General features: G+C 36.5%; 1 protein-coding gene, 1 long non-coding RNA gene and 1 pseudogene across 3 annotated transcripts; 1 reads left to right on the forward strand and 2 right to left on the reverse strand.

Moving 5' to 3' along the window:
- On the reverse strand, positions 2536-8016 carry LOC109820821 (annotated as a pseudogene).
- Positions 8371-13741, reverse strand: LOC109822078 (receptor kinase-like protein Xa21). Its single transcript, XM_020388240.1, is given in 6 exon segments — positions 8371-8629; positions 9679-9848; positions 9915-10172; positions 10673-10749; positions 10751-11849; positions 11919-13741. Coding segments are annotated over 5 exon segments (3321 nt in total). The 5' UTR covers positions 13645-13741; the 3' UTR covers positions 8371-8629; positions 9679-9687.
- LOC109822960 lies at positions 14274-22075 on the forward strand. Of its 2 annotated transcripts, none has more exons than XR_002242330.1 (4): positions 14274-14662; positions 14827-14923; positions 21392-21469; positions 21560-22075. It is a non-coding gene; the product is annotated as an uncharacterized LOC109822960 (long non-coding RNA). The 2 variants fall into 2 exon arrangements; XR_002242329.1 differs by having other exon boundaries at positions 21409-21469.

Here is a 23750-nt window from a genome sequence, read left to right on the forward strand (position 1 = left end):
ATAAATAGTAAGTCTTTGATAAATGAATTTATTTTATGTATTTAAAATTAAATACTAATTTTCTAAAGCAAGTAGGATAAGTACTTATCTACAGAATTATATTCTATTTGTTTCTGAACATATTGCTGAGGTGGCATGAGTGGTCCGGGAATCTCATAACTTCGATTTGTTTAGTAACACCCATCATTTTGAACCACCGTCATCAGGTTTACTCCCTCGTATTCATAACTAACGTCAAAGGCCCACTTCTTCAGTTGGGAACACCTTGAGATGACTAATCCTTCTCATGTTGAGCACATAATCTTGTCACATTCTTTTGACTATCTTCTTACAATGAGACATTAGGGAAACTTCCGTAGAGTAACTTATCAACAAACTTGTCGTGACGAATTCTCGCTAAAATTCTCATGGCAACGATTCATTCTTCCAAATTCAGCAAATCATTGTTGTGACTTGAACTTATACAATGGAGGGTTGCATTACTGTTAAATAAAATAACCAACACCATTAAGAGATTATATTGTCCATTAAAATTACCATTGTGGTTGTTGAAGAAGTTAAGAGGAAAAAGTTAGAATATAAATGGTTGTTGAAGGTCTTAGTAGTAGATCTAAAGAGGGAAGAGTATATATTACATTGAAATGAGGCATGAACAATTTTGGGGGAACGTTAGTATATTTTTCCCTCCATTTTTTTTTCCCTTTCCCTCCTATAAAACGTCTCTCTAGCTAGAAACGGAAGTGACTTCAAAATCTGACTGACTTCCGGATTGATGGGGTGGTTGCTTTGCTGGCCAACAAGATAAAAAAGCTCACCTGGTATTCCGCAAAATCGGAGGAGTACAAAGGGTAAAAAGGGCAATTGGCAAAAAAACACTATAAAGATGATATACAATCTTGGGTTTGGGGTGTAAAAGCATTACAACTTGGGTCAAGGGTGCCCCCAAGTGGTTGACTTTAGTTGGATGGTGGGGAATGAATGGGCCAAATTAAGTTGGTCCCCAAGCAATTTTCGCAAAATATATATTATTTTAAATATATACTACTTTTAGATAATTATATTATTTTAAATATATTATTCAAAAAAATTATATATTTTAAATATATATTATTAAAAAATATATTATTCAAAAAATATATTATTTTAAAATATATATTATTAAAAATATATTATTTTAAAAAATATATTATTTTAAAAATATATTATTTTAGAAAAATTATATTATTTTAAAAAAATATATTATTTTTAGAAAAATTATATTATTTTAAAATATATTATTTTAAAATATATTATTTTAGAAAAAGTATATTATTTTTAAAAATATATATTTTAGAAAAAGTATATTATTTTTAAAAATATAATTATTTTAGAAAATTATATATTATTTTAAAAAAATATATTATTTAAAAAATATTATTTTAAAAATATATTATTATGTTAAAAAATTATATTATTTTAAATATATCTATTATCAAAAAATATATTATTTTTAGAAAAATAATAGTATTCCTGGAAAATTTTATTTTTACAAAATATATTATTTTTAGAAAAATATATATTCAAAAAATATATTATTTTAAAAAATACATTATTTTAAAAAAATACATTATTTTAAAAAAATACATTATTTTTAAAAAATATATTATTTTAAAAAATAATATATTATTTTAAAGATAATATATTACTTTAAAAACTAACATATTATTTTGAAGAAATTATAATAATAATAATTATTTTAAAAGATTAATGTTTTTTTAAAACATTTTTGAAGAAATTATTATAATAAGAATTATTTAAAAGATTATTTTAAACCTTTAATGAATTTATTTTTGAAATATTAAGTAATGATTTTGATTTTAATAAATTTAGGTCAGTTGCAACTAAGTTGCAACTATGACTTGCGGTCATTTTTGACGTAAGTCATATGTTGCAACTAAGGGTTGTTTTGCAACTGTGGTTGCAGCTGCAACTGTGAGTTGCAGCAAAACAAACACATGCAACTGGTCAAATTGGACCTAGTTGCATGCAACTGGAGTTGCAACCACTCCAGTTGCAGCCTACCAAACAGCCCCTTAGTTTTATAAGCTGTTATCATGACCTTGGTTATACAGGTTAACTCATAAATACAGGTTAATTCATAAAACCCCCTGAACTTTGGGGTATCTCCCAAAATACTCCTGCACTAAATTTGGGAAATTTTCACTCAAGGGGATTTTAGTTATTTTCCAAATAAAGGGTAAGGGACTGTGAGAAATGTTTAAAGTTCAGGAGGGAGGGAGGGAGGGAGGGAGGGAGAGGGGGGGGGGGGGTTGTCTTGTTTTGTTGGGGTGAGTTGGGGAGGTGGTCTTTTCAATTTAGCTCATCCAAAGAATTATTCCATGATTAAATATTTGCAATAAGACTAACCATTATAATTTAGCAGTTAGATTTCAGTAGAAACTATATAGAACAAAGGGATTAACCTCACCTATATTAACAATCATGGCTGATCAAATTGATTTCAGTAGGAATTGTGCACGCGCGTGTGCATGTGTGTCACATGACCATACCACCTGTTTGTTGCTGAATATTTGCAGATGGACCTTCAGCACTCTGCAGGGCTCTGTGTCTCTCCCCAGATTTCCAATCCTTATCAACGTATCTCTGACAATATGCAGATCCTTGATGTTGTCGTCCATCTCCTTTCTCTCTGCAGCTAATTCATTCGAGCATGAGATACCCCTGCATTCTAAGCATTGAAGCTATGCACTCAATTGCTTTTGCATAATTAATGTCTTCAGCGTCAAGACTTTGTGGCTCACCATCTTCAGGTGCGAGCAAATCAGTATCAGTGACGTGTGTGATTTGGTCAGGAAATGCCATCTCCACAAACATACAAGAATAAGACCTCGTACAAACATATCATCTATGGGTCTCTTTCCAGTAAACATTTCCCGTAAAAGTATCCAATAGCTATGCACATCCCCACGAGTTGAAACTTCAATCCCCATTCTGTACATTGTTATAGATGGAACACAGATGTTAGAATAGTTAGTCCGAGGTGATTATAGAAGCCAGTGTAATATGAAACCGAATACTTATATTTTCTTATCAAATTAATTTGGAAACATATGGAATGTTGATAGGTTCCGTGAAGTACATGAGATGAAATGTAGATGAGATAGGTTGATTATGATGATATACTTATATAACTGTAAAGTAAAACGTTCTAGCTGAAAATAGTTTGTACTATAATAAATAGAAGTTCACCGGAAGCAATATATCCAAAATTCCTTTGAGACCAGCTTAACTTGTTGAGTACTGAGAAGTAACCTTCTTGAGAAACTTGGCTAACCCGAAGTCACCAACATGAGCAATCATATTATCATCGAGAAGAATGTTGCTTTGCTTCAGATCACGATGAACAATTGGTTTTCTACAATGGTGGAGGTAATCCAATGTGAATTCGTGGGATTGATTAGTAGGCCACTCCCACGTGTGTACTGCAAGCAGCACAAAGAAACCGCGTGAAAAGGATTCACGTGAAGTGATAAGGGACCACGGGTGAAGAGATAGAAGCAAAGCTAAGATCCAGCGGACAAATCCTGAGGCCCAAGTTCGCATTGGTTTTAAACCGCATCACTAGGCTATTTATACCCACGAGATTTTCTAGGGTTCTGTGCGAAAGAGGGTGTTTTGCTGCAGTCGGTTTTTCTCTTTGCTTTGGCGACGTGCAGGTGCAAAGCAGAGGCAGGGTACAAGAAAAACAGTGCGGCGGCTTCAGCAAAGAAAAGAAGTCTTAGGGCTTCGTGAAGAGAGTTTTGTGCAGTCTCTTGTGCTGATTTTGAGAGAGATAATTGTGTGAGGGATCTGAGAGTTTGTGTGAGGGTTTAGATTGTGAGATTGTAAACCCTAGTTGTATCTCTCCCTCTAATAGTAGATCTCTCCCCTCCTTGCCCCGTGGACGTAGGCAGTTTGCCGAACCACGTAAAATTTGTGTTCTTGCCGTGATTTGTAATAGCTTGTAGGTTCCCTCGACGCGCAGTCCTAGAGCTGACGAGAGGAAGAGCTGATATCTCACTTTGATGAGATATCTGGCTTTCGGTTCTTGTTTCGTTTGAGAAACTAGAATTCCGTTGTGATCTAATCTCTTGTTGTGCACCTTACGCACCGGAGGTGCTGCCGAAATTTTCGCTGCGCACAACATCCAAAGCATCAGCTACATCAATAGCTAATCTTCCCATAAGGTTCAGTTTTCTTGCTTTGAATTGCTCATTTGCTTTAGGATGCAACCAATCATCTAAACTGCCGCTCTCCATAAACTCAAAGACCACAGCTTTGAAGTCATTATCTTTGAAATCTACAACCGTACATATTGTAAGGATCTTGAAAAGATTCTGATGCAGAATGTTTTTTGCTGCTTCTCATTCTGCCATAAATCCCCTTGAAGCTCCTTGCATTTGAAGCTTTAATACCTTTATAGCAAAAACTTACGTACTTCCCCCCATTGAGTTGTCCTTTATACACCATACCTGAACTTCCACTCCCGATTATATTGCCCTCAGTGAATCAATTTGCTGCTCTTCCTAGTTCCCCATAAGGGACCTTTTCATTTTGATCATTTGTGGGTGATGAGTCCAGAGATTTCCTTCTTGAACCTTTTTGATGGCATCAAAGAACTAGGATGCATTTCCGTCTAGGATGGTTTTTCTAGATGGAATTCCGTCTAGAATAACGCATTCTCAACGGAAACTTATTAGACCAACATCTTAGACGGAATTCCGTCTAGGATAATCAATGTAGATGGAAATCTGACTATTCTAGACGGAAAATTCCGCTAGGATGCTACGTTTTTTACTAGTGAGTTATCCCACAGATTACTACCGTTCTATGCGAGTCATGTTTCTTGTTAAAGGGTTTGGAAGGGCAAGCTGGCAGATGCATTTCCAGGTTCCCTCCACAAAGCTTTATGTCTCCAAAAACTGAAACTGCACTTGAATTTTCAAACACCCCAAGTTGTGGCACTTCACCTTCAAGGTTATTGAAAGATGCACTTGAATTTTCAAACACCCCAAGTTGTGGCACTTCACCTTCAAGGTTATTGAAAGATAGATTCAAATAGTTTAGCAAATGAGTTGTGGCACTTCACCTTCAAGGTTATTGAAAGATAGATTCAAATAGTTTAGCAAATGAAAGTCTTGGAAAAAAATCTTGTATTTTTTCCTGACAGGTAATTTATTAAATTACGGAGCTTCTCGATGCCTATTAATGAGGCTAAAGAAGGAATACTTCCTTAACAGAGATTTCCACCAAGATAAAGCTCCTCTAGCACTTGACATTTAGCAAGAGTGGTAGGGATTGAGCTGGACAATTTGTTTATTCTGACATCAGATATGCTCAAGTTTCTTAAGCTCCCCAACTTCAGATGGTATTACCCCTGACAGTGAATTGTGTCCCAACCGTAAAGTTAAGAGAGTGTATGGATATGGAGAATATTTCTTTGGGTATGATGCCTGCAAATTTGTTATACTAGCTGGTATATTTCTGCTCAGTTCATTAGAATCTAGATAAAGTTTATTCAATTGAGTAAGGTTACCTATATCAGGTGGGATGCTGCCAGTGAGTCCGTTATATTACAGTAAAAACAGAGACAGAGAGGCAAGATTACCTATGCTAGATGAAATACTACCATTAAGACTGTTATTGTACAGATATAGTCCAGTTAGATAAGTAAGGTTTTCAATGGTATGTGCGATGCTGCCATATAATTTCTTTCCAGACAAAGAAAAGAAAAGAAAGAGTAGAAAGGCTCATTAATAACGATGGGATGCTGCCACTTAGAATGTTATTGTATAGGTGAAGTCTAGTTAGAGAAGTAATGTTACCTACCTATACTATGTGGTGGGATGCTACCACTGAGTTTGTTATAGTATAAGTGAGAGATGTTGTTAGGCTAGTTACAATGGGCTAGTTGAATGATGAATTAAATAGTTGAATGAGTGTAATGGGGGTGTTGAATGGGGTGTTGAAAATGAGGTGGATTAAATAGAGTTGAAAGAATTCAACATATTGAAATAGGAGGGAGTGGGACCCGCGCTGGACACGTGGCGGGCTCTGGAAGAGAGAGAAGATGAATTATTAGGTGGTGGGGTAGGGTGTTGAATTTTATTAAACAAAACCATTGTAGAGTGTAAAAGTTGAGTGGGTGTTGAATTATTAGGTGGAAGAGAGAGAAGATGATGTGGAGTGTTAAAAAGTAAAAAGTAGGGTGTTGAAAAACAAAACCATTGTTGATAGTCTTAGGTTACGTATACTAGGTGGGATGTTGCAAGTGAGTTCGTTATTGCAAGGGGAAAGTTGAGTCAGAGAGGTAAGGTTACCTATGCTAGATGGGGTACCATCTTCAAGAGAATTTGAACTCAAGTTAAAGATATTGCAAACGGGGAAGGTGACCAATCACTTGTGGGGTGGATCCACTAATTTGATTATTTGTGACCAATCTCTCATGCCATTAGAAATAACTCCCACAAGGTCGAGAGAGCTCAAGTTCAAGGATACGACCCTTTTGAGGATGTTGGAAGCCACCACAAGTGATGCCTGGCCAATGACAGAAATAAGCATGGTCGTTTGACAAGGCTAGTGACCCTCTTGGATGACTAGATATGATGGATTTGAAGAAGTGATTGTCAATCGCTGACATTTTCGTGTTTTGGATGGAAGGTGGTGGCGGAAGTGGAAGCTTTAGGGCATGAGAGGAGGACTAGAGCAGTGAACAGAGAAAAAAAAACTAACAGATGAGCCACTGGAATGGATTTTTGAAGATGATTTGAATGATATATGATCAAGCTCTTACAATCTATCTATAGATCTAAGGCCTTTCATTTTTCATATAAGAGTCTGGGTTAAATCTTAATTGTTTGCAACTAAAGAATAATCAAAGGATGGGTCCCCAGTAAACCCACTTTCATGAATTAGAGCCACCAATATTCATCAATAACTGAAATGTATGTAGACTATGTCATGTCAGTTGAAGACGTCTCTCCTCCGCAACACTAGAAGACATTGACTAACTTCGACCAGGTACAGAGATCCCCCCCCCCACAAAGAAAATGGCTGTGAAAGTCTAGGAACTGTTTTTGTAACTTCAAGTTGGTCTATGTACTATCCATCAAAGATAACCAGAATTTGATCAAAGTCTTCATTTACACCCAATTTTACTATGACAGGATCTGCTACAATAATATGTGTATTGAAGTTGGCCCTTACTAGCTTTAACAATGAGAAAGAAATAATGTCGCTTCACAAGAAGTGGAAATATGAAGGTTGAGACCAGATATTACGGAGATCAATCAGATCAGCGCATTGAGTGGAGACCAAGTAGCACTAAAAAAATCAATAGGAATTGGTTTGGTCATTTCTAAACTCAAGTATGACGCCAGGAAGATTCACTTGAGAATCAATAGGAGGGCTGTGATACCCTAAGATTTAGTCCCATATCGGATACTGAGTGAGTGATTGAACGGTTTAAATGATGAGTCTTGAGAGCCAAGTGTAACATTGGCTAGCCAATTTTGGCAGTGGATACAGCCAAACCACGTGTTGCCCTCCGAGCCAAGTGTAACATTGGCTAGCCAATTTTGGCAGTGGATACAGCCAAACCACGTGTTGCCCTCCGTGGATCTCAGGACGTACATCGCGCCAACGGGCTCACGGGCTCGGAGAGTGACAAGGGAAAATTAGCAAAAGCAAAAACTTTGTTTTATCGACAATGTCCACTGATTCATGTTAACAAGAATTTGATGTCATCAATTGCAAGTAAATTAGTCAGCAACTAAGATGATGAAAAAGTTTCAAATTTGAAGACAACAGGTAAAGCCTCTAGAAAACAAACCAGAGCTTATACATTTCTTTTTCTGACCACCTTATCCAACAATATCCAGGACTATCAACATTTTTAATGGTAACAAACAGTTGTTGATTTGGTGGAACATCGAAAGATGGACCTTCACCATTCTTTATGTCATTCTCCAATGACATCTCCCATCTTAGTTTGCTCCTCTCGAGTCTCAAAGTTACTTTGGCAAAAGATGCCAAATCCAAGCATCGAACCTGCACACTCTATAACTCTTAGGCCATTCATATTCTTTGTCGGCGTCAACATTCCCTTTACGATCTCCATAAACTTGTGAATACTACAGCCTTCTAGAAGAATAATTACAGTAGGTAAAATCTCTTTGTAGTAATCAGCTCCAATAAATTAATTACAAGAATCGCCAAAGTAACTATGAAAAGCATAAACACAGATGCTTCAACCTCAATGCTTGAAAGAAAGAACTCAATATATCCAATGAAGTAAAACAAATACCAGAAATGCCAAAACAAGATCGCTGATATAAAAGGCCATTCATAGAACAAAAAGGGTTACAGGAGAAACAACCGGGAAAAGATTTAGAATAATAGATAAATGTATACTTCCAAACAATCCAAATCTACTGATTACAAAGAAACCACTATGAGGACATATATAAAAAAAGTTCATCTCTCTTATTGTCGCTATAAATCTCTATGTTCCTGATACCATTTGCCTGCTTCAATACATTCTCTATCTCCATTCCTCTATAGTAGTTTGCTCGAGCAGACAATGCTAGTCCTGAGTATGGAGATTATAAACAAGTGTAAATTAATGACATTGCAAGGAAATCAATGATATTAACAAATTTCTTAAGGCTTAAAACTTGGAAGATATCACCAGCATCTCTATGCAAAAACATTAGTACTTTATGGCTACAACAATCTCTAGGAATAAGAACTCTATGTCCATCCCATACTCTATTTCTAATGACATGTACATATGCAACTAAGGTAGCATAGCATAAAGATAAAGTGAGAAATTCTACAGTCAGAAAAATAACAACAACAACGATGGTTTACCGCCTGAATTCTTTCTTCCGTCAACATTTATTTAAGGGGCAACTTAATTAAATTACTAATGTGTGAGCAGAGGGAATTTCAACAGGAATTCTCTTTAACACCAAACAAATACACACACATGGGCGTTGGCAGGAACCATTTTCTTCCACTTAGTAATAAAAACCACTTTCACTTTGGTTACTAATATATAAGCACATGGAATTTCAACAAGAATTTATCTATAGCACGCAACAATGCTAGTGGTTTAAAACAATAATTAAAGCACTATCAACCTGCTATATTTCACCATCCCATCCCTCCAGAATATTGTGATGTTGGTAACTATTTACAATGCATAGGCTGTTAGCTTTTGTTTCATTATCTTTCTGTTGTTTGTGGGTTTCATGTGTCTGAAGTAAATTGTATCGTTCAGGTATGCCTGTACCTTGATGTTGTACGTAAATGCTCATTTGGTTAATGGAATTATATTTTTCATCGACCAAAAAAAATAATGAAGCTGAATGTATGGAATTCAATAGGATTACTCTACAATATACTAGTGCAATTTTTTCCCTTTTATGTAGCTTACACTAAAGGATCATTCCACGAATAAATATTTGCAATTAAAATTACCATAATGACTAAGCAATATATTTCAGTAGAAACTATCCATAATAAATTGGCTATCCTCACTTAAATCAACCATCATGATTGATCGAATTAATTTCAGTAGGAATTTTGTGTGTGAATTTTATTAGTGTGTGTCACATGCATAGCACATTCCCATACCAATGTTTGTCAGTGAATATTTGTAGATGGACCTTCACCACTCTGCAGTACTCTCTGTCTCTCCCCATAATTTCCATTCCTCATGAACATATCTCTAACAATATGCAGTTCCTCGAGGATTTTGTCCGTCTCCATTCTCTCTGCTGGTAATTCATTTGAGCAAGAGATACCAATTCTAAGAATTGATTTGTCCGTCTCCATTCTCTCTGCTGGTAATTCATTTGAGCAAGAGATACCAATTCTAAGAATTGAAGCCATGCAGTTGGTTGCTCTTGCATAATTCATGCTTTCAGCATCATCACTTGGTGTGAGCAAATGAGCGTCAATGACATCTGTGATTTGTTCAGGAAATGCCATATTCACAAACATAGGAAGAGTAAGACCTCCTACAAACGTATCATCAGTGGGTCTCTTTCCTGTAAACATTTCCAGTAAAAGGATCCCATAGCTATACACATCTCCACAAGTTGAAACTTCATTCCCCATTCCGTACTCTGTTATAGGTGAAATACATAGAAGCAATTAGAATGGATTACACTGAGATAATTCCAAGAGAAAGTATAGGTGAAATACATAGAAGCAATTAGAATGGATTACACTGAGATAATTCCAAGAGAAAGAATAAAGTATGACTGAGTATTACATTTTCCTTATCAAATTAATTTGGCAGTATATGGAATGCTAAGAGAATATTTTCAGTGAAGTACATAAGATGAACACATAGATGTCATAGTTTAATTATGATAATAAAATTACATCTTTAAATTCAGAACATATTCTAACAGAAATGTTTTAGTAAAACATGCATGTATGCATTTGAAGCTTGCACGTGTGAAGAAAAACAAACAATGCATTGTGTTCAACTATAAAAGGAAAATCTACCATGATGTTTAAGGTTCAGATGGTAATCTTGTTTTCTCTTTTAAAATTTTAGCCTAAGAAAATAATACAACATATATAAAAGTAACGAAATCAAGAAAATATAAGTTTTTACCTGGAGCAATATACCCGATAGTTCCTCTGAGACCAGCTGAACTTGTTGAGTACTGAGAGGTAACCTTTTCGAGAAAAATCACCAACATGAGCAGTAATATTATCATCCAGAAGAATGTTGCTTGGCTTCAGATCACAGTGAACAATTGGTTTGCCACATTGATGGTGGAGATAATCCAAAGCATAAGCTACGTCAATAGCTATATCTAACCTTGCCGTAAGGTCCAATTTCTTTGGTTTGGACTGCTCATTTGCTTTGGGATGCAACCAATAATCTAAACTTCCATTTTCCATGAACTCAAAAACTACAGCTTTGAAGTCATTACCTTTGAAATCTGCACTTGAACATACTGTAAGGATCTTGAGAAGATTCCGATGCCGGATGTTTTTCACAGCATCACATTCTGCTATAAATGTCCTCGATGCTCCTTGTATTTGAAGGTTCAATACCTTTACAGCAACAACTTTCCTACTTTCACCATCGAGTAGTCCTTTATATACTGTACCAAAACTACCAGTCCCAATCATATTGCCCTCAGAAAATCCATCTGTGGCTCTCACTAGATCACCATAAGTGACCTTCACATTTTGCTCGATTGTGGGTGATGAGTCAAGAGATTTTCTTCTTGAACCTTTTCGACGGCATCGGACTACGAGGAAACAGAAAAGAAGAATCACAAATATAAATGAAACAGTACTCCCGCAGATCACTATTACTGTACGCGAGTGATGTTTCTTGTTAAGGGGTTCAGAAGGGCAAGCTGGCAGATGCATTCCTGGGTTTCCTCCACAAAGCTTACTATTTCCAATAACTGAAACTGCACTTGCATTTGCAAACACACCAAGTAGTGGCACTTCACCTTCAAAGTTATTGAAGGACAGATTCAAATAGTCTAGGCCATGAAAATCTTGTAAGAAAAGAGGTATTTTTCCCGACAAGTAATTTTTTGAAAAATCGAGCTTCTGGATGCCTCTTAACGAGGCTAAAGAAGAAGGAATACTTCCTTGAAAGAAATTTCCACCAAGATAAAGTTCCTCCAGCACTTGACACTCACTGAGAGTGATAGGGATTTCACCGGACAATTTGTTCATGCTGAAATCTAAATAATTCACGTTTATTAAGCTCCCGATTTCAGATGGTATTGGCCCTGACAGTGAATTGGATGCCAAGCTTAAACCTCTGGAGAGCCCAGAAATGGAGACAACTTCTTTGGGTATACTACCCGTAAGTTTGTTATATCTTAAACCTCTGGAGAGCCCAGAAATGGAGACAACTTCTTTGGGTATACTACCCGTAAGTTTGTTATATCCGAGGTATAGACGTATTAGGTTTTGGCACTTTCCAAGACTTGCTGGTATATTCCCGCTCAGTTCATTGGAATCTAGATAAAGTTCATTCAATTGAGTAAGGTTGCCGATGGTAGATGGTATCTCTCCAGATAGCTTGTTAATTTCCAATTCCAGTAGATGCAAGTTCCGAAGCTTCCCGATGCTTGAAGGAATGGAGCCATAAAGCGAGTTTTCATCCATATTAAGTACCGTAAGGTTTACGAGGTTTCCGATATCAGAAGATATTTTTCCAGAGATGTAGTTATTATACATATCAAGAAGCTGAAGATTGGTGGAAAGATTGGCGATTGAATTCGGTAGCATGCCACTAAGATTATTTGCTCCTAGGGCCAACCCCTCCAACTGGGTACAATTGGTCAAAGCGGTTAGGAAATTCCATCCATCAGGTGCCATGGTTTCTAAGTGGTTACTATATAGAATTAGTTTTTGCAGAGCTCGTAAACGTCCGAGGCTAGGAGGGATTATGCCACTGAAGCTATTTCCAGAAAGATCAATGACTCCAAGATGAGATGCATTGGACAATGACATTGGGATAGGTCCGTGGAATTGGTTAAAGGCCAGGTAAAAACCTTCAAGCAGAGGAAGGGCTTGGCCTATGTTTGGTGGGAGTGACCCAGATAGGTTATAATTCAATGACATGTCTAGAGAAGAAAGAGCGGAGAGATTCCACAGTGAAGGTGGTACGCCTCCAGAGAGGTTGTTTAACGACAAAAGAAGTTCTTCTAATTCAGAAAGCCTACCGATTGAATGTGGTATGCTTCCTGATAACTGGTTATTATAAAGATCAAGGCTAGTAAGAGAAATGAGGTTCCCTATGCTCGGTGGGATGCTGCCGGTGAGTAGTTCGTTATTGAACAAGGAAAGTACGGTTAGAGCGGTGAGGTTAGCTATGCTAGATGGGATGCTGCCACTGAGGCTGTTATTGTACAGGAAGAGTTGAGTTAGAGAGGTAAGGTTTCCAATGGTATGCGGGATGCCACCATATAATTTGTTTCCAGACATGGATAGAACAGAAAGCAAGGAAAGGCTTGTTAATGAAGAAGGTATACGTCCTGTGAGGCTATTGTTTCTTAAATTTAGGACCTGTAGGCTGGAGCAGTTGCTGAGACTGACCGGAATTTCACCTTGGACCTTGTTATCCCGCAGAAGAAGTACCTCCAATCTTGAACACTGAGAGAGTGAAGCAGGAATACCTCCTCCGAGAGAATTCTTACTCAGGTCAAGATATTGCAAACGGGGAAGGCGACCAATCTCTTGTGGGATGATTCCATTAATACGATTGTCCGACAGATCAATCTCCCTGAGAAATGTGAGGTTGGTTATGGCCGTTGAAATAACACCGGCCAGATCGAGGGAGCTCAAGTTCAAGGACACAACCCTCTGAGGATGTCGGAGTCCGCCGCAAGTGATCCCTAGCCACCGGCAGAAATGAACAGAGTCGTTCCACGAGGCCAGCGATCTCCTTGGATCGCCGGATACCATGGATTTGAAGGAGAGAAGTGCTTGCCCATCGGTGAAATTGTTGTGCTTTGGATTGAAGGTGGGGGTGGATGTGGAAGCTTGTGGGCATGAGGGGAGGACTAGAGCTGTGAGCGCTGAAAAAATTAATAACAGACGAGCCATTGGAATGAATTCCCCAAGAAGACGTGAATAATTCAGGGATCAAACCCTTGCTATATTTACCTTATTAATTGTATAAAAGCTGGATGGCTCTATATTTCTTCTTCCCATTTCTATCCTGGGACAAATTTTCAAAACCAACCCATTTGATAAACTATTCCCCAAAAAAGACCCATTTCAGTTTTATTTGCAAAAACCGACCTGGTTTCAGCCTCAGCGCTGAAACCATGTCGGTTTTTGAAAAAAAAGTTTTCGAAACTTCACAGGAGTTCAACTCCCGTGAAGTTTTGTTATGAGAAAAAACTTCACGGGAGTTGAACTCCCGTGAAGTTTCGTAAAGTTTTTTAGAAAAACCAACCTGGTTTCAGCGACAGTGCTGAAACCAGGTCGGTTTCTCTAAATAAATCTGAAACGAGTCGTTTTTTGCAATTAGTTTATCAAATGGGTTGGTTTTGAAAATTTGTCCTTCTATCCTGTCTAAAAAAGCTCTACTTCAGCGATTCTAGTACCCTCTATTGTGACTGGGTACAAGGGTATGTCGGGTAAAAGGTGCGCAAAAATTGACTCCTCTGTTCATCAAAACTTCCCAATTATGCCCTCCATGTACTCTCTCTCTCTCTCTACTTCTTGGACTTCAGGGTACTTTGGGAAAGTAAAGCTTAGCCATTTTTTTAGCCCTTCCCCCTTTTCCACTGGGGCAGGAGGGGAGCAGTGTGGCTTTGGCTATTCGTTCCGCCGATGGTAAGGCTTTCCAGATCGATGATGGGACGGAGGTGAGGGGAGGGTGTGTTGGTTTGCCATTAACAAAACCACAAAGGGCCAGAAAACCCAGTTCGTGTCTCAGGTTGCTCGGTAAAGGTTAAAAAAAAAAAAACTCATATTTCTCCCTTGTTGTTGTTGTTGTTGTTGTTTTATAAGGATTTGATTCCTTCTTATTACTTTTCCTTGTAAGAAAGATTCTTGCTGAAATATTTGGGTTTGTCAACTCTGGATTCACTAGCTTCAAAGAATAAAAAAAAGGGTACTATTCTCTCTTCTTCCTATAAGAAGAATATGGAAGTTTTTGACTGTTCTATTCTAGAATTTTTCTTCTATTCATCTATTTATTTAGTTTTATGATAGCTGTACAATTCGAGGTTTTTTTTTAATTGTTATGCGAAATTTATGACCATCTTGTTGTTACAGGTGATTGCCTTCATTCTAGATGGAAAGTGGACACAATTGGTGATTCTCTTGGGGAGACTCTTATGGGGTCTCCTAATCATTTCAAAAGAAATTAGAGGTATTTTCTTTCTGATTTTATTTTTCTCAAAAAAAAGTTCAAAAAAAATTCTTTGTAGTTAAGTATCTAACTTTAAATTAACATTTTTTTTTTGGTCAATGAAAATTTTTATTCATTACCAAAGTGATGAGTTTGTGTACATCAAATTCTCACTGAAGTTAGTGAGATATCAACTGAAAGTACAAGAAACTAAACCCAAATATCCATATATACAGAGATATTGGTCACTGGAAACTGAAATTACAGAGAAGATAGCCATTCTCTGTTTTCGTCAAGTGCAGGCATATTTAGGATTGCAGTTAAAACATCCATCTTGATATCTTTCACTACTTGATCCACATTCTTGATTTCCTGCAGAAAAATTCTTCTATTCCTCTCATTCCATAACCTGTAAATAGCTGCAGACAATGCCATGCGTTTGTTGGCCTTCTTGTTTTGATGATGTTTAACAAACAATTTACCACTAATGTTGTTTGTCTAGTATTTGTGTTTTCGTATTTATTGTAGACAAACAACGTAGTTGGAGGATGGATGGAATAGAGCTTCAACGATCATATCCAATGGAGGTTAGCGGAATGTCGGTGAAGCCTTGCTATTCAAAGTTCAAGATCCAAGTTCAAGCTTCATCCGCAACGTGTACCAAGTTGAGCTACAATGAAGATCAAGATCAAGCTTGGGTATATTTAGTATAGGTTTATATTATGTGTGTTATATACTCTAAGCTCAATTATCTATACACACACATTTATTGGTTTCTTCGTATATATATATATAGTCATATATATATATATAAGTTTTGGTTTCTATGCATATATATAGTTATATATATACATACATATGTTTTGAGTTTTTATGGTTATATATATGAAATTCTATATTTCATATTTTCTATTATGTTTTTGAAAACATCCCAAAGTTTTATATTTTTTGGAATTTATTTGATATTTTTAAACAGTGTTTTAAAATCAGATAAACAAATTTTCAGAACCTGTCATATCTGTTTTCGGTCGACCGCACTGGTCGACCGAACCTGAGGTCAAAAGTTCACTGGGCGACAGAAAGCCTGTCGGTCGATCGGTCCGGTCGACCGATGAAAATTTTCGGTCGACCGACGAATTTTCCGGTCGACCGACGAGTGTTCCTTCAGCTTCCAACGGCTAGTTTTTTGACCGTTGCCTTGGGGCTGTTTTGTCTTTTGCTCTGGTTTCTTGGCTGAGTTGTGATATTCTTATTATTGCTAGTTTGTTAATTGAGTTAGATTTTATTTTACTCATTGTTACACACACCCACATTGAGCTTATAGTATTTGCATACATAGTATAGTTGGGTGGTGAGAGATTGTAACTTTGAGTTGTGCTTTAATTGAGTTCTCACCTATTGTAGAGAACAAATTTATATTTGTTGCATTGTGATTGTTGTTAGGTTTTCGGTGAGCTAGAAACCGAGTGTGTTGTGAAGTTTTCGGTGAACTAGAAAACCGAGTGTGAGGAGTGAACGTTGTTCGGTGAGCGTTGAAAACCGACATAGTGTGGTTGTAAACGTTATTCGGGTGAGCGTAGAAAACCCGGTTGTGATAGTGGATTTCTCTCCGGGAGTGGGGAGCGGAGATGTAGGACGGAAGGTCCGAACTCCGTGATCATATCGTGTGTTTGAGTTTGTCATTGGCGTTCTTTTACATTCATGCCTATTGTTTATATCGCCTTTGTTATTTGCTCTTAGTTCATATTATCCACTATCTTGTTTATCTTGTTTATGTTTATATCACCCTTAGTTTCATATCCTTGCATATAACTTATAATATATCTCATTGCTAGGATATATCCCTTATTCATATTATTTATCCTAGCTTACATATCTTGTTGTATCTCATACTTTCTAGGATAACTTATTAATTAATTTTAATTGGCATTTAATCGGATTAGATTAGCATAAGACCCTAATCACCCCCCCTCTAGGGTCTAACAGCGTTTGATTCCTTTCCTGGAGTCTTTCCCCCTCAATTTTGTACAAAACCAATCTAGAAGGAGCCCCCAACTACATGTTTTCCATTTAAAATTCAACCATTCCATGATTTTGTTCCATACTGCACTGGAGAAAAATACACTCAAAAAACAGGTGATTCCTACTTTCCTGTCCTGCACCTGAGCACAAGCAACACACATTAGCATTGATGATTCCTCTTCTAATCAGTCTGTCCTGGGTTAGTAGTCTGTTTTGGACTGTAAGCCAGCATATAAAGGCATGTTTAGGGTAGCACATTTTATCCCACACTATATTATGCCATTGCACCCTCTGAGAATTATTAGACAGAGCATAGTATAATCTTGATATCTGTGATTTTGCATCATTGAAACTGGTACTGAGGAGATTTACCAGGTTATTCACTCCCCTACAATGAAGAATTGCTTTATCTCTTTGCTTGATCATTTGCTTCCATATCCAAGAGTCACTGTTTTTGACAGTCACATGCCATACATCCCTGAGTTTTAAGTAATTCCCATGGATCCATTTGATCCATAATAATTCCTTATGCACATGTAGATACCACAGATTCTTCAAGGTGGCTGCCAAATTCCAAACTGTAGCCGAAAAAACTCCCAGACCTCCTTGCTTTTTACCCAGGCAAACATTATGCCAAGCCACTAAGGGGATTTTATGAGACAAATTTGTTCTTCCCCATAGGAAATTTTTACACAATTCATCAATTTTTTAGGTTACTTTAGCAGGCAGAGTGTAATTTGTTGTCCAAAAGACTTGAATACCCAAAATAATACTCTTGATGATTTGAAGTCTACCCGCATATGTGAGATTCTTATGCTTCAGCCAAGACTGCAACTGGTTAGAAATTTTGTTTAATAGATCACTGCAATCCATGTAAGATAATCTTCTAGGGATGAGGGGAACACCTTGATATCTGATTGGGAACTGGCCCTCTTTAATCCCCAGCATGTTAATGATGTAATTCTTCAAATTTCCATCTACTCCTCCAAAGAAAATAGAGCATTTATCCTTATTTGCTTCCAATCCAGTGACTTCACCAAACTTCTTTACACACATGAATAATTTTTGGACAGTGTAAACATCTCCTCTTCCAAAAAGAAGCAAATCATCAGCAAATATGAGATGTGTGATATTGAGCTTCCCACACTTTGGATGGAATTTAAACATTTTGTCAAATTTCAACATGTCCAGGCTTCTTGAAAGATATTCCATGCCTAAAATGAATAGATAGGGAGATAAAGGATCACCCTGTCTTAACCCTCTCTCAGCTTTGAAGTATCCATGGAGGGAACCATTAAAGGAGATAGAAAACTTTGGACTGGAGATACAAGTCATGATCCTATCCACCATAATATCAGGAAAACCCAATCCTTTAAGCATTTCCTAAAGAAAGTTCCAACTTATAGTATCAAAGCCTTCTTTATATCTATGTTTAAAATTATTCTTGGTGAAATGTGCTTCCTGGAATAGCCTTTAACCAATTCATGAGCCAAAAGAATATTACTTGTGATATGTCTCCCTTTTACAAAAGCTGTCTGAGATTCATTTACCAAGTGTCCCATAACCAGTTTTAATCTATTAGCCAAGATTTTAGAAATGAATTTATATATGCAATTGCAGCAAGAGATAGGTCTGAAATCAGAAGGTGTTTTGGGGCATTGCACTTTAGGAATAAGAGTAAGAGAGGTAGAGTTTACCACTCCTAAGAGTTTACCAGTCTTGAAAAACTCCTCAATTGCCAGAGAAACCTCATCTCCCACAATACTCCAGGCTGCTTTGAAGAAGTTAACACTATAACCATCAGGGCCAAGAGCTTTATTTTCGGACATTGAAAAGATGGCATCTCTAATTTCATCCTTTGAGACAGGTTTAGCTAGCAGACCAGTTTGAGCAGCTGTAAGACAAGGCCCAGCTTTAATGATTTTTATATCAGGTTTTGCATGGCAACAGCTTTACCCATGAGGTTTTTATAAAAGGAGATAAATTCTTTTGCAATATCATCCCCACTAGTAATTCTCTGACCCATATCATTGTAAAGAACCATCACTCTATTATGGTGTCTATTTATTTTGATGACTGAATGGAAGAAGTTTGAACATCTGTCACCCTTCAAACTCCAAGAAATCCTGGCTTTTTGCTGGTAGAAAGACAATTCATAGTCTAAAAGTCTATTGTATAGAGCTATAGTTTCTTTTTCCTTGCTGATTAAAGACTGACATAGAGGATTGAGCTGAAGATTTTGTTGGATTTCCTCCAAAGCATGCTTTGCTCTTAATACTTGTTCACTGATATTGCTGAAATGTCTTTTGTTCAGGTCTTTTAGAGAGCTTCTTAAATGTTTCAATTTTGTGCAAACTGAAAACATTTTAAAGCCTACAATGTTAGACTGCCAGACACTTGAGACTGTGGGTAGAAAACTCTCATGCTTAGCCCACATGTTGAAGAATTTAAAAGGCCTCCTTCCTTGCACATTATCATCATAAATGGAAATCAGAGCTGGAGAGTGGTCAGAGGATTTAGGAGTAAGAAATTCCACCTGACTAGAATTGTAAACATGTACCCATGAGTCATTAGCCAGAGCTCTGTCTAATCTACACCAAATTCTTGAACTGGAATCCTGCTTGTTGTTCCAGGTGTAAAAACAGCCAACAGTTTTTAGATGATTCAGATTGCAATTCCAGACAAAATCCTCCAGGTGTAAAAACAGCCAACAGTTTTTAGATGATTCAGATTGCAATTCCAGACAAAATCCTTGAAATCTAATAATTCACCATCAGAGATAACAGAACCTCCAAGTTTCTCATCATTACTAAGTATTGAGTTGAAATCTCCACATAATAGCCAAGGAGTACTACCAGAAGAAGATTGATGAATAAGCTTCAAATCTGTCCACAGATCCTTCCTTGCTTCCATTTGATTAAAACCATAAACTGAAGAAATAATACCTTCAAATCTTCCATCCAAAGACTTAACAAAACAAGTGATGTGTTGCAGAGAAGAGCTGAGAATATTTACATCAAAAATGCTTGGATCCCACAGGATAATAATTCTGGCCTTTCTAGTTTGACTGGCATTTGAAGTCCAGTTCCAGTTACTTTTAATTTTCCTGATTGTATTAGGCAAATTAGATTCCTTTATTTTTGTTTCCAAGAGAGCTATGAATGAGAGGTGATATTGAGATATGAAATGCTTCACCAAATGCTTTTTAGAGGATTTGTTTAATCCTCTTACATTCCAAAATGCCAGGTTCATATATGAATAAAACCTCCTCTATCAATTGTAGAGGGATCCAATATCAATGAATCTAGATGAGAGAAGGAATTGCTAGTAGCTGTAACAGGTTGTTCTTGACCCCTTCTTAGGATTTGATAACTAGGGATATCATTTATTGGTGACCTTTCTCCTGCCACTGAGTTTTGAACATGCACAACATGCACGGATCCAGATACAGATTTTTCCCAGTATTTCCAATAACTGGTGTAGACTTGTGTTCACCAATTTTCTCCCTAGGGGTTTTTGATTGCTTCCCATTTGTCACAAACATATTTCCAAGTTCAGCACCTGATTGAGAAGTTTGTAGAACATGCACATCATTATGTATAGACTCCAAAACAGTATTACATCCTTCAACAATAGAGTCAGGAATTAGCCCACTGCTACTTGTGTCAACCTTTCCAGCATCAACTTTTTGTTTAGGAACCCACTTCTGGATCCTTTGATGTTTTTTGCAAAAATCTGTATCATGTCCCACCAATTTACACCAATTACACCATCTTGGCTTATATTCATAATGCACCACCTGATTGTATGATATCCCATTTGGGCCTTGTATTGTGATTTTTTCAGGTAGAGGTGAGGGCATTTTAACTTCCACCAAGATTCTAGCATATGCCAATCGTTGTTTATTTGCAGTTAGCTTATCCGTGGCAATAAGTTTCCCAATAACACTAGCAATTTTGCTTAAGCTTTTTGAGTTCCACAGGTTAAGTCTCAAAGCTGGTAACTGTATCCACAAAGGATATATACATTCTTCAGTTTTGTTCATATCTTCATCACTGTTCCAAGGCTTTAAAAGAATAGGTCTTGAGCCAAAAAACCAGGGACCTTTACTCAAAATATCATCAACTTCTTCTTTATTCTTAAATTTGAATAAGAATAACCCTGTTTTTAGTAAGCACACCTTAGGGATATGAGACCAGACTTTATGAACATAATTTTCAATAGCCTTAAATCTGACATTTAAACCCAAAACTTGACCAATTAGCGAAAATTTCCACATATCAGCTCCAGAATTCCATTCATCATCATTAAAAGAAACTGTATCATTTGGTTCAGAAGGAATAAAATCCAAGGACATACCACTCCCTGGTTTTCTGTTATCAGCAAATAAGCTAACCCAACTCTTGGCTAAATTAATCTCATGATTTTGATTTGTAGAAATTTTGGTAGCATCAATTTTCTCAACAGGTGATTTCTCAACATAGGATTTCTCAGGCACACCAATATCAGATATAAGAAGAGGATCTGAGATCAAGTCTCCAGCAGGTAAATTCAATGAATCAGAATTCATAAATGGACCAGATGCATGATTCGAGGGCAAATTACTCGCTATAACATTTGGGAAATGGTTCACAGATAAAGAATTTGCTAGATTATCCACCAACTCAACTTCATCAGCCCAAGATCTACCATTAGAACAACCAGAAAGATTACCAGTAACCTTACCAGAGGAAGAAGAATTGAAGATCCTAGGATGAACACCGATCATACCAGGAGTAACTTGAAGATGACGGGAATCATTCAGTGGAGTCGAAGAACTCAGGATCTCCATCATCAATCTCTTTTTCTTTTCCCCCTTTGGACCCGTTGACCCCATCTCAATCCATGAATCTTCACTATCCTCAACAAAAGAGGTATCAGATTGATCCTCAGGAGCTGACGAGTAAGGATTTGAAGATCTCAAACTAATTTCCAAGATTTTTCCTCCATTTTTTTTCTTTTTCCTGACCATTTGAATCTAAGCGGGGGCGCAAATTAGCAACGAAAAAATCGCTCTCTAACCTGCGCCATAACCGCTCAACTTTTACTTTAAATTAACATTAATGATATGTGTCTTGTCTTATTATTGTTTAAGTTCTTTAAGATTGATGAAATTTTAATGAGTAGTGTTACATTTTCTGTTGAGGGTGAGGTTTCATACTAGAGTATAGTATTTACTGAGCTTAAGCTTATATCTTACGCTTGTTTAACTTCATATGAAATGTATTTTGAGATAAATGACCAAAATACTTGACTTGATAAGATATAATTACCTAGGACTGTACTTTTTGACTATTTAAGATCTCACGTATATCCTTTCTATTAAATTACTTAGGTTTACAATCATGTGCTTTTTAAGCATAATAATGAGAGGACTAGGGAGCAGATGGCGATACATTTACGTGCAAAATAGTTATACTTTGGTATAGGCCGATTCTTATGGAGAAAACTATTTAGGAAATTTCTTAAAGAAAATTATTCAGTAAGTAATTGTGTAAAAGATTATTTAGTTTCTCAAAAATGTTGATAATCAGTTCTTTGATTTTACTTAATGTGTAGCTCTCTTGATTCCCTACCAATTGATTTCTTTGAAAAGAATGTGTTTCATCGAAACATACTTGATTGATTAACACTTCTTAAGTTCTTTATATATACAGGAAAATCCATAGGCCACTTAATAACAAGAATTAATTAGTGAGCCCAATGTTTTCTGAAGATTTGCTCTTATAGATGGACCAATTGGCTTATTTAGATATATAGAGGAAATAAGGAAAAGTTGTAACTATAGTTTTATCTTCTTCTTTTTAAATAATCTGGAGGGGCATTAGACACTATAGATGACAAAAGAATTCAAACCGTAAGCTCCTTTTGAGGTTTCTTCATTATGACAATTGAGATAAGTTCATCTATGTGTGCACAAGAGCCTGTGCATGTGCATATATATTCTAATAAATATTTGTATAAACTTGAGGAGGGGAGTTTAACTTTAATTCTTTTGATGAGATTGCGAAGAGTTAAATTGATAATATGTTTTTCATAAGCCACAATATTATTTGTTATTCTTTGTATGTTTGTTAGTTTCTGAAACGTTCAGAAAAACGTTCTAACTTTAATAGACGATTACAACTTGATAATTAATTATAATGAGTTTGAGCTACTTTAAAAATGAAAAAAAAAATTTGTTGTAAGGCTATAATGAGTGGTTAGAGAATGTTGGATGCTTAAGTTACTAAGTTGTGTTTTTATATACTGATGCAAGACTTTAGTGTACTCAGCATTAAAGGTATATGTGATCTTCAGCATTTTGAAGTGGTCTCATAACCTTTTCTTCCCCCTTCATATGTTAACTTTTGCTAATTATACTTTATTTAGAAGTTATTCAATACTTACCTGGCAAAATCTTTGGGTTTTCTATAAGATGAGCTAATGTATTAGCTACCATCCTTGAAAATGCTCTAGCGCTGTAATATGCCGATAGATGCTGATGAAAAGCATCTGAACATGCATTTTCCATCTGGTTACACATTGCATGACTAATTACTTAGATATCCAGCATGCTGGAAGCCCACCTACCTAATATATTTGATATATTCCCCCTGCTATGGACTTGTCTATTTCTGCAGTCTGTACTTTTTTTACTCACATTCTTAGGAAAATAAGCTGCATCATTCTTTCTTAATTTGGGACTTATAAGAAATTGTAAACTTTTTAGTCCATGATATGAATCGCATTGTATAATATGGAGCCCTGTAGAATCTTTGAAATGGAATTCTTTTTTCTTGGTACT

Source organism: Asparagus officinalis, chromosome 8 (genome assembly GCF_001876935.1).
Source record: "Asparagus officinalis chromosome 8, Aspof.V1, whole genome shotgun sequence".
NCBI classification, from domain to species: Eukaryota; Viridiplantae; Streptophyta; class Magnoliopsida; order Asparagales; family Asparagaceae; genus Asparagus; species Asparagus officinalis.